At 40.0% G+C, this 15,440-nt stretch overlaps 2 protein-coding genes across 4 annotated transcripts; both read right to left on the bottom strand.

The window, feature by feature from the left end:
* Positions 1-100: 100 nt before the first annotated feature.
* On the bottom strand, positions 101-8,729 carry fyb1b (FYN binding protein 1 b). 3 transcript variants are annotated; one of them, XM_028973040.1, is made up of 19 exons: positions 8,567-8,729; positions 5,730-6,675; positions 4,601-4,727; positions 3,783-3,835; positions 3,656-3,672; positions 3,485-3,531; positions 3,269-3,395; positions 2,990-3,149; positions 2,734-2,851; positions 2,615-2,634; positions 2,271-2,343; positions 2,082-2,180; positions 1,787-1,821; positions 1,537-1,621; positions 1,312-1,411; positions 1,041-1,203; positions 937-967; positions 783-814; positions 101-662 (listed from the first exon to the last, which is right to left on the bottom strand). In XM_028973040.1, the coding sequence occupies exons 1-19, from the start codon at positions 8,567-8,569 to the stop codon at positions 640-642; spliced, it is 2,259 nt and encodes a 752-aa protein (XP_028828873.1). In that variant the 5' UTR covers positions 8,570-8,729; the 3' UTR covers positions 101-639. The 3 variants fall into 3 exon arrangements, with proteins under 3 accessions (XP_028828873.1, XP_028828874.1, XP_028828875.1); XM_028973041.1 differs by lacking the exon at positions 2,082-2,180; XM_028973042.1 differs by lacking the exons at positions 101-662; positions 783-814; positions 937-967; positions 1,041-1,203 and having other exon boundaries at positions 1,372-1,411; positions 1,787-1,802.
* Positions 8,730-9,956: 1,227 nt separating this feature from the next.
* Positions 9,957-14,219, bottom strand: ccdc80l2 (coiled-coil domain containing 80 like 2). The gene is made up of 7 exons (XM_028973775.1): positions 12,845-14,219; positions 12,577-12,733; positions 12,116-12,249; positions 11,849-11,991; positions 11,153-11,256; positions 10,742-10,822; positions 9,957-10,599 (listed from the first exon to the last, which is right to left on the bottom strand). The coding sequence occupies exons 1-7, from the start codon at positions 13,997-13,999 to the stop codon at positions 10,295-10,297; spliced, it is 2,079 nt and encodes a 692-aa protein (XP_028829608.1). The 5' UTR covers positions 14,000-14,219; the 3' UTR covers positions 9,957-10,294.
* Between the last annotated feature and the right edge of the window lie 1,221 nt (positions 14,220-15,440).

The following is a 15,440-nucleotide window of genomic DNA, read 5'->3' as shown; positions in this document are numbered from 1 at the left end:
ACACGCGTGATTATGTGACGCAATTAGGAATCAAGAGAGATGACATTAAAAACCAAAATGTAATATGTAGTAGAATATTTGTTCAATAAAACAGGTTAAATCAAAAGAGCTTAATTCTTTTATTATTCATTCGTGCAGAAATTATTAGCCACATTGCAAAAAAATGTATAAAATACTGCTGACTATGTATGCATAAATGTGTGTAAAATGAAAAGCTAAATAAAAATGTTCATTTTAGATAGAAGTAAAAAAAAAAAGAATGAATTCTAAAAAGCAGCATGAAGATGTCTGCTCTTCAGTTGTCTGTACTAATACGTTCAAAGATAGCCTCTTGTATGTGTGATGTTATGTAAAAAAATTACACATAAGCCATTTTTTTGTTACTTAATAATCACTTGTGGGCACATAGATCTGTATTTCACATTCCTACTCATAAAATACAAATACTATGTAAGGATACAGTACATTGATCACTGATATAAAATATTTATATAAACTTATATCCATATATTGTAGATCCAATTTTCTTCTGCCCACAGAGTCAGGAAATAAATAACATGAATTAAACAGTCCAAACATAATAAAAAGTAACTATCCCAAAGTTAGCTGCATTATCTGTCTGATATCAGAGCACAGTCTTCAGTCATTGTCATAAATGCAATCTAGGAGAAAAATAAAAGATCAGTTAATGCAAGCCCACACTAGCATTGATATTACAAAAGTATACAGAACAATATTAACATTATTAAGAACAAACTGCAAATATATAATGTGAAACATACCATTTCCAATATCATCATAAATATCCGCATCACTGTATATTTGAAAAAGAATACAAATTAATTTATGTCCCATTGACCTTGGTGCAGGTGACACTGCCCTTTATTGTCTTTTTTGTCTTTATTGTATTTATTTATCATATCTGGCTGTACTTACTCCACAATGTTGCTGATTGAAACATATCCAACTGCAAAGAACAGAAAAGTACCTTTTTTATTGGTAATGAATATGTGTTTAATGGATTTAATTGGTTTACTCACATTTTCCCTCAGTGTTCCTGCAGATCAGTCTGTTGTCTACGGCCTTCAGAATGACATCCAGGATCTCTCCAGGGATAAGAGGCAAGTCTTTGCTCCCCCACTTTTTAGTGGACAGTGTCAGAACAATGGTCACTTGGTAGAGGACCCGTATCTCACCATCAAACTGTCGCTCATTAAAATAATTAAAATGAACATTTTCAATTAAATATTATGTTGGGGAGATATATGAATTAAACAGTACAGATAAAAACTGCAAGTATTCAGTGCTCACTTTGAACTTTTTCCTGAACTCCTTTTCTTCTTTCTCTAATTTCTTTTGCTTTTTAGGATCTTTTTCATCAGCTTTTGGTTTAGATTTTAGTTGAGGGAGACTGTGATAAGATGAAATAGTTATCTCAACACTGTGAATGCCTCCAACAGAAGGAAAAATAAAATAAAGCAATACATTTCAAACATCCCAATTGTGTGTAACCCCACATGAACAGAGCCTGCTTACCTGCTCAGTGGAGGTGGAGGGGGAAATCCTTCTTTAGAGTCCACATCATCATAAATGTCATCATCAATATGTGCAGCTGACTGATCTGTAAAAACAGCAGGCTTTCAAATACCTTCACCCAGCAACAAAAATGCAATAGTACAGTAACTACTATGGTAAGGATGAAAGAATAATTACACTGTCAAGCAATCAAGAGAAGAAAAGACAAGCAATAAAATGGAACAAATGCATCCACCATGCAAGTAATTACCAGTGTCTGGAGTGAACTGTGGAGGAGGAGGTACACTGAAAATTAAAAATCAAACTTAAATTAAATTGAAATCAATTCTCACTTCAGATTTCAATTACATTTTACAATACACATATTGCACTTTAAATCACACGCAATATTTAGCAGATAAACACACAGACATGATCATAGGTGATTAATGATAGTCGATTCAGATTAGATAGTTAGATTAATCGTGTTTCTGTCAGGATCATGTAAAAAGGATTGGCAAGTTAGGAGGTTAATTTTGAAAAAGTCTTCCTAATGTGGATATTACTCAGTACTGGAGACTGGGCTTCTCCTCCAATCATTCAGCTTCTTAAAGAAACTGCCCTGCAGGAAACTGGAACGCAGCTTGTTATCCTGTGTGTTAGGACTTCAGAAGAGTGCATGGTGGAATTCAAATACATGCATGTTTCAACCCCAGTCCAAATTACAGTAGTCAACGCGATCTAAGTATTCTCACCTCACTGCAAGGCTTGGATCGTCCAGGTCATCATACAGGTCGTCATCTTCTTCTGGTGGCGGAGGCAGAACAACTTAAAAAAAAGGTGGTAAAGGGTTGATTCAAATTGGGTTGCAAATTGAATATGATACAATATACAACACAGCCACTGGAGATGCTGTATGTTTCTTGGTGGGGGAGAGTTCTTTTGCCAAATCACTTATGCAAACAACCAAATCGATTGATCCGCTGTGGCAACCCCTTACGGGAGCAACCAAAGTGAGGCTACGATATGTTACAATATATGATCCTTGCACTTCAAAATGGCCCAAGTATAATGTAAAGCGGAAAAAAAAACAACTCACCTCCGCGAACATTTATTTCACTAATGAAAGAAAGTAAAAAGGATAGACAAACAAGTCAACCAACCATAGCCATTGATTTTCTGAATACATATGGTTCAGATTTAGTCCAAGCCTTTTACCTGCTGCTGTTATCATTTCCAATGTCGTCATACAAGTCAGGTTCATAATCAGTCTGAGAGGGAAGCTGCTTGAGACTGTCAAAGTCAATTGTCACTGAATCAGTCTTCACATAGCCGTCTGTAGAGTGAGGAGGAAGCAGAAAGAACTTGATATTTCGATTCATGGCAACCATTGATGAAAATCATTTACATGAATGTTTGAAGAGTGAATTCACTTGAGAGCCACTCTTGACTGCATATTAAGTTAAACACATACATGTGCCATCTTGTGTCCTGCCCAGCCAGCGACCCTCAGGATTGTCGGTGATGCGGATGATCTCGATGGAGTCTCCTTGTTTGATGCTGAGTTCGTTCTTGCTCCCTTTACAGTCTGCTGGCACCTTGACTTTATGGATAACCTGCACAGGACCCACCAGCTAAAAACAAAACAATAAAAATAAAATGGAATATTTTCTACAACAATTAATAAAGCTGGCAGCCTTTACACATCATCATTTATCAATTTTAGTGTTTAACCTCAGAGGTAAGTTCTCACTTTAAACCGCTTCCTGGCATCTTGTTCTTTTCGTTCACGCTCCTTCTGATCCTTCTTCTCTTGTTCAATCCGTTTCTTCTCCTCCTTTTCTCGCTTTTTATCTTCTTCCCTTAAATTTGCATGTGACCTATGTACACAGGAATGTGTCACGGTGCTGACTTTCAAATTTCACAAGATGGCAGCACTTAATACATCATTTTGAGCTGGAAGATTCACCCGCTTTCCATGACATCTTCATACGTTTCGTCGTCACTGTCAGACTCCTGAAGAAACGAACAGTCAAAGAAATTCCCCAAATTGTTCCCCACATTGAAATTCCACAATAGAAATGCCACTGTGAAATGTTCAATAATACTCATGGCATCACAATCCAATTTTCTTTCTCACCTTTTTTCTAGAGGGCCCTGTAATTGAAACCGTGAGAGTGTTATAAATATTAGAAATCATACTGAAAAAAACTTTTACAAATTTTCTTTCATTAGAAATAATATATAGAGGAGAGACTGGACGCTACCTGAGATCAAGAGTTTAACATCGTCAGAGTTCTCATTTTGTTCTGGTTGAATCCTGTGAAGTACATGCAGATAATTTTCACATGAGTTCCACATTTACAGAATTTATCAGACGCCCTTATCCAGAGCGACTTACAATCATTTGTGACACGGACAGTCCCCCCCTGGAGCAACTTAGTGTTAAGTGTCTTGCTCAGGGACACAATGGTAGTAAGTGGGATTTGAACCTGGGTCTTCTGGTTCACAGGCGAGTGTGTTACCCACTATGCTACTACCATTTGCAGTTTATATCCATAACAAGTTTCTTTCTGGATGAATGTGACAAAACATGTATTCTCACATACTCATAAGCAGTGTTGAAACACATTGAAAACATTATTAGTTAGTTTCTACCTGGTTCTTTAAAAATTAGGCTTATGCTGCTAACAACTTCCATGTTCTTGGCCACAAAAGATTTGAATTGCTCATTACCAACATACTGCTATGATTTGACTTATACACTATTATACACTAAATGCTTTTAAATGCTTTTTATGTTGCATCATTGATGTGAGCAACCTTAGCCAGCTAACAAATAATGGTGTATAATTTCATGTGATCATGACCATCAGAAAACATAGTTTAGCAGCAACAAAATATATGCAATTAAACAAACCTACATTTCTAAAAGCTACAAAGGCCTAAAGCACATGAAAACCAGAAACCTAGATCATGTTTGTTAATATGCAGTTCTGTGTATCTGGCATATTAGCTAGTGATAGTCATGGGCTCAGCATGCCATGTGTAATTGACATAAATCTGGCAGCCCCTGGCCACTCACATGCCAGGAGAAGGTCGCGGGGGCAGACTTGGGGGCAGAGTTGAGGGGAGGGCTGGGGGCCCTCCTGTGGGGGGCTGACTGCTTGGGATGGAGGGCGGAGAGCTGACCTTCGCAACTCCTTGCACACCTGGAAGAAAAGATTGCACCATTGCTGGACTGACCCCTGAGGCAGCCTCCACACATAAGGGGGACGAGCGGGTCGATGTAAATACCAGCCAGCATTGGAGTGAATGCTAGCTGCCGCACTCACACACCTGACAGCTGGGCTGCAGCCAACCAGCATCCTAATTTTAATACATATTTAGATGAAAGACACTGTTGAAAAAACGAAACTTTTCACTGTGCTTGGTTCCCATTTCAGGGTCAGGTTCCCAATTTTCAAGCAGACTTCAGCTAACATAAAAAAGAGAAACTCTAATGGGAACTTGCATGTGTAAATAAAGGAACCATTTTTTCCCCCTCTCACTTGTTATTTCCATTTTAACACCGGGTTGTATTATTTGCAAGTGAGATTTTGAATTTATGTATGCACATTTACTAGCTGTATACCAGCAAGTGTGCTCAAAAGCCTGACATTTGACACATTTGCCTTATTTTCAGCGTATTTTAAGACCAACTGTAAAGACCACAGTGCTCAGACAGAACAGAGATGTTATCTGGTTAGTGGCACAGTCTACACAAGCAAAAGAGCCACTGTCATGGGTTTTATATGCCCTGCACAATCCAGTGGTACTTTGAAAACAAAGTGCAAAAATTAATCTAATATCTGACAAAGAATACAGTAAACTACCGAAGATTAAAATGGTATGGTTTTGATAGATAAGGACATTAAGACTGATATGAAAAGTCAGTGCCATATTTAACCATAGTTAAGTGCCATGCAATGAGGCCGGTATTTAATCACTCCCTCACTGCTTATAATCCAAATCAGAGTCGCTATTATTTTATACTAAACAATTAAAAAGCCACTTCTGAATATTTAACAGTGTCATCTAAACCATTTCAGCCATCAAAAGAAACACTTTTTTAGCTTTACACATTGCATCAGATCATTAAAATAGGGACATATAAATGTTTTTGTGTTGTTTTACAGTAATTAGTCAGTGGGAAAGATGAAGAAAATCCTTACCCTCATTCACAGACTCTGTGCCCTTTTTGAACTTTTCCAAGTCAACTTTGGGGGGTCTGTTTGGTTTGGCTGGGGGGCTGCCCAGGGCAAAAATGTTGGGTAAAGGGTTTTTGGGGGGGGCAGAAGGGTCATCACTGACTGCCTGTGAACCTTGTACACTGGGCCTTTTTCCTACGACTGGCTTCAGAAATGTTGGGGGTTTGGATGGGGAATTGGTGGAAGCTGGGGGTTTTACTCCATCCTTGACCCCCAGTTCTGTTTTGGCATTCCCTCGCTCCTTATTAAGCATACTCAGTTTGCCAGTAGAGGTGTGTGTGGAAGAGGTGGGGGGCTTCACAAAGGGTTTCACTGTGGAGTCTCCTGAACTAACGTCCTCTGCCTGTTGGCGCATGATATTTACAGAGCTTTTTGGTTTAGGAGTCACTGGAATTTTAGGAGCTGGCGTGGCAGCGGTTGCACTCTCCTCCGATTTGGCGGCATCTTTGACCCAGGGAGGTTTGGCCCCAGCAGGCTGTAGCTTTGGGAAGACTGGTTTTGGGTCTGTCGTGGTGCCCAGGGATGGTTTCTGTCCCACTGGCTTGAGGAAAGGAATTTGGACCTCATTTTCTTGAGATGACTCTGTGACTTTTGGTTTAAGATGCAACTGCTTAGCAAAAGTAGGTTTGGTGTCCTCATGTGTGCTGTTCACCACAGGTTTTATCTTTGGGTTTTCCCGTGCCTCAGAAGTGTTGTTGGCTGCATTTTTCAAAAAGCTAATTTTAGGATTAGATGAGTTGGTCGCTGCACTGCCAGAGAGACTGGTCTCCAGGACTGGCTTTTTGCCAAGAACTGGGGGACCCGATGACAAGGTTGGGTGCAGGGGAACCTTAGGCCGACCCCCTTGCACTGTCCCTTCTGTGGCAGGGGCATTAAAGCGATTCATGATGCTCTTCACATCTGTTTTTTCCTGTGAACATAGCATAACAGACACAAATGTTAGAAAGATTAGCATTAGACCTCAGGACTTTTCTGCAAACATAAGGGTCTGTATATAAAACCCCCTAAAAATTCAGTTGGAAACATGGTGCTTGAGGAAAATATTGTTAGTCTGTCCTTTGGGTTAGTATAATCATTAGTTGATTAGGTCCTTTAATGTTAGACAAATGATCATAAATGTCTGCCTTGTGCTGTACCTTGCAGGAAAAAAAAAATTTAAATGATTGCTTGAGATACATGTTGTTAGCACCGGTGCAGTGGGAAAACAGATGAAGGGACATCTGCATTTTTTACTTTCCATTTCAATGTTTAATATGAAAAAAAACTATCCAAGGCATAAACGAGGATATTATGTCGTTCCATTTCATTGCTACAGACATGAAGAAAGTAACAAATCCAAATCTGCTTCACTTTTCCAATGTTCGCTGTTTGTTTCCAATCTCCTTGGAGCTACCTTTAGTATTTTTGCCAGTAATTTCAATAACCGGAACATTTGTCGGGCCCTCGTTCAAGTTTCCTCAGACAAGATGCAAATTTTTTTAGGGTGGGGAACAAAATGCGTATTGACAGCACTGAATGTTCATACCCAGCACTCATGCCCTTCTAGCACTTTTTTAAATTAGTGGTTGTATGGCACACCCTGGTCTAATGAAGAGTTGTTTGAATGGTATCATTACGAATCATAAGGAAGCAAAGATAAGTGGAGAGAACAAGTTTTCTTATGTCACAAATGAGACAACGAAAAACAAACTGTACTTCTAACCTGGAACAAAAGCTCAAAGGCCTTTTCTGCCAAAATTACTGTATTATTTTTTAACATTAATCATCAAATTTTGCAGAAAAAGCCTAGTTCCCCAAGCCCATATAGGATATGTTACATCAATCTATCTATTGTCTGGTGTTGATGGTCTGGTTTTTACACTAGCATGAATAATTTGTCAGACATCTCCCCGATCTGAGCATAAAGACAGAGTTTTCTTTGTTCTGTGTGAATATACATGTAGATAAGGTTATCAATGTAGGCGGCTCTGCGTCAGCCACACAGAGGTCAGATCAGGTTTCCACAGAACCTTTGTAAAATTAAATGAAATTTAGTTTGAAGTTTCAATCTGTCCCGTCAAAAAAATGCAACACAGTTCTGACTGTGATGCTTGATGCATGATGTCTAACCTTGCTTGGTGCTGAAAGAGTGGCACCACTGTATCTTTGCTGCAAAACTAAGCATGACACTGGCATTGATGTCTATAGACAAGGGCACAGTCTCATGGACAAATATACTGATGAAAGCAGCTAAAGAAAGCACAGACCTAGCAAGTCGAGACTGAAGGCGTTGTTGTGAACTGTTGTGACAGTTCACTGTTATGCATGAATGTTTCTCCTTTAGTGTGCAAAATGAACCTGCATGAATGAATGATGGAGACACATAGCAAAATAACATAATGAATTTGAGTTGGTTTTGGGAGAAGCAAGTTTTCCCTCATTTTTAATAGAGGTCTTCAAGATTGTGAAAGGCAGATACGGCAAGTCATCATGTTTACCACAGTGCAAAAGCATAGTTCCTCTTTAGTTTTAATTTGCTATTGTTTGTTTTAATCTGCTCTTGAGAAAAATCTTGAATTTATTCACAGCATTTATAGGTATCGACAACAATTAAAGTCAAGTGTGAAAGAAGCATCTTGTTTTTAATAATAAGTTATTAAAGCACTTTAAGTGTATTCTCTGCCGGTATCCCTGTCGTGTGACTGTAGGACAGAGCTCTTATCACAAAGCACTGTAATTTGTGTTACTCATCATCTGTTTCAGCGTCCGATGGTCTAGTGAAGTAAACCATGGATTAAAGGTTTAAAAACACAACGACTCACCATGATAGATGAATTTGTGGAATTTTCTCTTCATAGGCCAGAGGCCCTGCATACAAGTCTTGTGCGTGAGAGGCTTAGTCTCCGGGTATGTATATGTGTGTGTGTGTGTGTGTGTGTGTGTGTGTGTGCGAGTGAGAATCTGTGTGACCTTACCGCCTGTTGGCTTGTGGCTACTTCCCTTCTCTGTCAGTAGGTTGGAGTGTTGTCATCACAGGAAGCTCTATCACTTGCTCCATCTCCTGAATTTGCCTATTCCTTGCTGCAATAATGTTCTCTCCACCCCGTGTGCGCTGCAAGGAGCTTGTTTAAAATGGTCGCTCCCGCGCAATAAACAAAACAACACAGAAACAAATGCACCATTTACTAATGAAAGCTGCATATCAGACCCAGGTTAGAAATGAGTGTTGTCCAGAAGTTTGGAGCTACAGTACAGGCCAAAAGTTTGGACACACCTTCTCATTCAATGTGTTTTCTTTATTTTCATGACCATTTACGTTGGTAGATTCTCACTGAAGGCATCAAAACTATGAATGAACACATGTGGAGTTATGTACTTAACAAAAAGTGAAGACCTGGTCTCCACAGTCACCGGACCTGAACCCAATTGAGATGGTTTGGGGTGAGCTGGATTTGCAGAAGGAAGGCAAAGGGGCCAACAAGTGCTAAACACCTCTGGGAACTCCTTCAAGACTGTTGGAAAACCATTTCAGGTGACGACCTCTTGAAGCTCATCGAGAGAATGCCAAGAGTGTGCAAAGCAGTAACCAGAGCAAAGAAGAAACTAGAATATAAAACATGTTTTCAGTTATTTCACCTTTTTTTGTTAAGTAAAATAACTGTTAAGTACATAAGTACAAAATAAGTATAAAAATGAGAAGTTTGTTTAAGTTGCTACAACATGGGAAGTGGAATGAGGTTATACAACAGTGATAATATAATATTAAATTATAATATTAGTATACAAATTTGTATAATATTAGTATGTTCATTGTTGCTTTATGGACTAAAGTACATTGTGCATTTGGCAAAGAAGAGGAATTTAACACAAACTATTTCCCTAGTGCAAACTGTTACAATACCTGAATCGGTCAAAAGTAATGGATTTTAGAAAGTGAAAGTGAAGTGATTGTCATTGTGACACACAGCACAGCACACTTACTTTTAACCATCACTCTTGGTGAGCAGTGGGCAGCCATGTCAGGTGCCCGGGGAGCAGTGTGTGGGAACAATGCTTTGCTCAGTGGCACCTCAGTGGCACCTTGACGGATCAGGATTAAGGGGCACAGTGTAGACTATACTTATGATTGTCCAAAAAGTTGCAAATTAATTCATTAACCAACCAACCTTAAACTGTAAAAGGAATTTACAGAAACAAAATAATGGACAACAATTAAAGAGTAATATCAATTTAATCATTTAAATACAATGTATGAGGGTGTACAGACTAATAGATTTGTTGATTTGATAGTTTTTACAGATTTGATTCCCAGCAGATCATCATAGTATGTGTAGCTCTCACAATTGAAATCATAAACAATTCACTATAATTGGTTTTCAGGTAATTTTGACCAGGCTTTTTAGAACTAGGCCTCATGGGCAATACTGACGAAACCAAGATGAGACATTAACTGAGGTGTATCATGCTATCACCTGCAATCCTTAATAGTCCTGATCACTTTTAGGACATTGGAAATTCTTGTATTGATCTAGGTCTCTCCAGTGCCACGCCTAATCCTCAGATCTGTGGTACAGATAGTTTTCCTCTGCAACATCATCATAACTGGTCTCAGTGCTTTCAGGGCAGTGGATGTCGAGGGTCTTCTGCAACCTCTCCTCCTGTTGCCGGAGATCCATGGAGTCAACCAGGTCATAGATGTTAGCCAGAGACCACATGGGGGAAGTGAACCAGGCCTTCACGTCACCATCCTTCCCCACCACAACCATGGTAAAAAAGTCACGGCTGATCTTCAGCTGGTCTCTCATGCTCTGGACCACATCGTGAGAGAACGAGTCCTTCTCTGTTTGACTCTTGCCTGCAGGGTTGGTGAAGAAAACCCCAGTATTACTACATACAATATGACATGTGCGAGTTTTTACAAACATGTGGTGACAATGACAACAGTCAAGTAGTAAAACGCAGTAAAACATGAAGATCAACAAATAGTGGACACGTACCATTTAGAGGAAATAGTTCCACTGTCCCTGAAGCTTTCAGTTCTGTGCCAATTAACGTCAGCATTGCAAAATGGCGGATACCTGTATGAGTAAGTAAATAAATGTAGAAATATATAAAAAATTGTCATTGAATGTTCTCAGCAGCTGTTATTTTAATGTGCCCACTGTCATGAAGAAGTCTTACTATTCTTTTTTGTACAGTACTGTTCATGAGGAAGTGGGAGGACATTTTTAGATCACAGCGTTTGATATGAGTTCACTGCAGCTGCATCCACAACAAGTGCGCATGAGTCTCACAGTGAGGACATGGTACATTTCCCTTTACAGTAAATTCACGTTCTTATCTCAAATTAATTACAGTGCCATGGAGAAAAAAAGAATCTGATGCAGATCTTAGTAGTGAGTCCTGACCCATTGGACACTCCTGTCCCTTCAATGCCTGCAGCTGCTGCTGGAGTGAATAATCATCTTCATATGGAGCGGAGATGATCAGGAGCCTCCGCTTTGACATAAATCTGGGGGAAGAGACAAAGAGGAACAGTAGAGAAAACATCTGAAATCTTAAAACCATCACGTGAGTTATCACAATGAAGTACACGATTCTTGAAACCTGCTGATTAAGCAGGAGTAGAGCAATATAATCCAATCAAATCAACATATTAAGCAATTTCCCCTATGCATAAATGCATTATTGTTAATGAGAACCAATGAATGTTGATCTAAGGTATGGACACCTGGCAAGGTAATCAAAGAAAAGCAAATAGATTTTTTCCAGAAACAAAAGGTTATCGATAACAGTGCACTCTAGCTGGTTCACAATAGCATATTTACAATCAATGAATCGCTTCCTTAATTAATATTTTATACCACATCAGCATTTTATAGTTCCTGAAAATGTAAAAATAAGATTGCCACGTTAGGTTTTGGACTTTCCCATGCCGCATATTTATGGAGTTGTCTGAATTTTGTTCATGTGTCTGTATGTGTATAAATTCATGACTTCTGTGTGAAAACAAAGGGTTTCGCTTTTGAAGAGGATTCAAGTCTAAGACAAAAATATGAAGGTAGAAGACTGCACAACGTCTATAGAGGCAACATTAAAGTTACCTCATGAGTGAGTTCTGGGGACCTTCAGGTTCAGTGCAAACACCTCTTGTGGTCTTTTCCTGGTCCCATTCTGTCTTTCTGGAGGGGAAAGTGTCTATAAAGTCTACTGTAATTGGTGCCTCTGCTGCTGTGTAAAAAACTTTCTGCAATTTCATAAAAGATACAGATTTTTGAATTAATGCACAAAAGTATGAGGGAGTTATATAATTTCTATGTGCAGGAAAAGTGCTGTAACCAATATTAAAGAGAAACATAAATGATGTTTACATAAGGTGTCAGGCCATAGTCTGTTATCATCATGGAAAACGTGTCTGAAGATAACCCATACTCCTTACGCATTTGGCCACCCAACTGAGGATTTGTCAGTGTATCGGTAAGTGGATCAAATGGGCTTTCTGTATCTGAAAAAAAAATGTAATCCTTTGTTATATGTTATTTACATTCTTATATATAATGCAGATTAATATAATGCAATGCAGTAATGCAGATCCGACCCTTGAACACTCCTGGGAGTGACAGTATCTTATGATGCCCAATGTATGTCTCTTTTAAAATATCTGTACTGGTGCAACATTCATTAATAAATATTAACAGGTACCTTGTGTTACAATTACAACAATCATATGAAATGTTGGCCAGTGTCTCTTGGTACGTCTCTCATGTATTATTTTTCAAATGAAGAAGAACACGGCATGTCCCAACGCATCCAAAAGTCTAAGGCACATTACCCAGCTGATAGTGCTGCAGGGTTATTGTAGAGCTGTGCTCAGAACCCAGGATAGAGAGGACAGACACCTTCCTTAAAGCCAAGCCACAATGGGTCTTCTCATTCTGTTCCCTCTGTTTCACATACTGAGAGTCGGTATTGCTAGGGGAGGACATAACCTAGACATTAAAGTAAACCAGAGAAATTATGGTAGGCTACAGTGGCAAATAAATTGGCTTTAATTAAAGCCAAGGGCTCCATGAAATTATACATCAGAGACGAACACTTACCACCAGTCTTCGTTTCCCCTGAAACTTCTCCAAAAACTCTTTTAGCACTACTTTCTCCTTCTCTTGCGCCTCTCGCTCTGACTTCTTTCCTCCTCTCTTTCCCTTTTTCTTTTTCCCTCCCTTCTTCCCCTTTCCCTTCCTTTGGGATTTGGAGTCATTACTTGACTTTTCTCCTCTTGTCTCTTGATCCGTTTGCTTTCCTTCCTCTGCTTCTTTCACGCCGTCGTTTTTGCTTGTGATGGATGAGCTCTGTCCATTAGCAGTTAAGGGATTTCCCTGGTTGTTTGGGTCTTCTGTAGGTTTTCCGCCTTGGGGTGGACCAGGTTCTTCAGCTCCTGGTGGAGGTTTGTGAATGACAAACCTAAAACGCCCACTCAGAATGTCTTGGACCCTTTTTCTCAGGGTTGCCCTTTTGTCCAACGGCTTCTGCAGGTTAGCGGCCAAAGACGTGACATTCCCCTGCCTCTGGGAGCTGAAGGTCTTCTTTCTGACCGCCCCCGGCTTCTTCGCCACCAGTATTTTCTTTGTGATTTTACATTTCTCTGCTGACTTCTTCCGTGTGATCTTTTCCAGCTTACGAGCTGGCAGCTGATCAATTATCTCAATGATAGCCTCCAGCCGGACGGGGTACGGGAAGCGCTCTCTCACCATGAGGTTCTTCTTAAGCAGCAGCATGGAAAAGGTCTGGTCTTCCATGTCCAGGTAATGAAGGAGTTTTGTGACCATGTCTGAATCCAGGTTCTCCGCCACGGCTTCTCCTTTAAAGCTGGGCCTCGTGATCCTCCCTTCCATCATGGCATTCTGGATGATGGTAATTATGAGCGTGTCCCTCTCTGCCAGGCGACAGTTCAGCCCTTCTGACTCCATGTCCTTGATCTGCTTCTCCATCATGAGCAAGTAGTTGTCCGTGTGTGAGGGTGCAGTGAGAACCAAAAGACGGTGTTTCCCCACAAACTCCGCCATGAAGTCGAGTTCTGGGGCAAGTCCGGTCTCCTTCTCTCGTTCTCTTTCAGCCCTGGAATTAGTCTGAGGAATAGAACTCGCAGAGTCTTCTCTGGATGTGGACTGTCTGCGTTTTCCTGGGTGGGAGCCACACAACACCAGGCTGTTGCCCCACAGTGCCAGCAGAAGCAGCGCCGGATACAAACTGGCCATGCCTGCGGGTGAAATCACACTGTCAAATTAAAATCCGTTTAGCCGTACGATCAGAACGCCGAGACGGTGAAAGCCTCTGGATCACATTAGAGTCCAGCTGGGACACAGGAAACCCCTGGGATTTTTCTCTGCTTCAAAGCGCCGCGCTCTGCCCTGTCCTGTGCACCTCAGGAGGCGCGGGAATGTGAATTCCAGCGTGATACGAGAAAAAGAGGAGAGGAATGACTGAAACCTGACCCCCTCTCCCCAGACCACATGTGACCAGACCTGCTGCACCAAGCAGCCATTTATCATCCACTATTACATTTGTGAGGGAAATGACACGTGAATGCTTTTACAAACATCATTTATTAATCTGTTGTTCATCTATTGTGTCAGACCGACCCTTTTAACGCTCCAAAAATGCTGAATATCAGTCACAATTAGAAGCTTATCGTAAAATACACGAGAATTAATGTTTCTCTTTTAACACCAGCATCTGCTGCTTATATTATCTGCATATTTTCATAGTTTTTTTTCACACCCATGCACTATTGCTCAGTACTACACCATAACATCAAAGAATCAAGCTCGAAATGATTGGGAAAAATGTTCAGCTTTACTTCACAAAGTAAAGAAGAAGTAGTGAGTTACTGATAGTTCTGCTTTTTATTAGCAACCATGGCGGCCATACATTCCACAAATGGAAACAGTTAACGTAGACGGGTACCAGAAAAACAGAATACAAATACGTTCAAATGGAAAATTCCCAGAGGGCCAGTTTCTCCAAGTGTAAGATACTAAGTTGTGAGAAAAACCTCAGGGCAGGGTAGTCATTTAGCAACGTTTCGAAACATCAAATTTAGGACTGATTGCCGTGCGCCCTTACTCAACAAAGCATCCTTTTTAACAAAATAAGTTCCAGAATGAGCAGAAAACAATGACCTACTTTGGAAATCTGTATTTATTTATTCTGGACCATGTCCTGCAGGCGCACATGGTGGCTCAAAGCTCAAGCTATGTTGGCGCTCGTTTAAGTAAAATCATTTCGGCATGAAATTGCCTTTGAGGCTCGGTCCTAGGGTTTGTATCTGAAATGGCTGACCTTGGCTACCTGTTTTAACAATAAATAGGTCTACAATTATGCAAGAATTATTTGATAAATAATAAATAACCACAAGAAACAAAGCCAAACATGTGTTCAGTGACTCTGCTTGGTAATTATGCACAAGATTTTTTTCTGGTCTGGCTATTTCTGCAGAAAACAAGATTCATCAGACTTTAAAATGGGATGTACAATTTCCAACCTATGCAAGCAATCATTCACATGCCTTTAGCTGTGTTCCCCAGAGACAACAGACTGTTAGAACTTAGTAAATAGTTTGGTGGTCTAATTAAGAGACAGTTCTTGTACCGGTTTCCATTTATTTATCCCATAAGGTAGTACATTCCTGCCTCGTGT

The sequence above is a fragment of the Denticeps clupeoides genome, chromosome 3, assembly GCF_900700375.1.
Source record: "Denticeps clupeoides chromosome 3, fDenClu1.1, whole genome shotgun sequence".
Classification (NCBI taxonomy): domain Eukaryota; kingdom Metazoa; phylum Chordata; class Actinopteri; order Clupeiformes; family Denticipitidae; genus Denticeps; species Denticeps clupeoides.
Note: the sequence above shows the minus strand (reverse complement) of the source record. Positions and strands in the feature narration are given on the sequence as shown.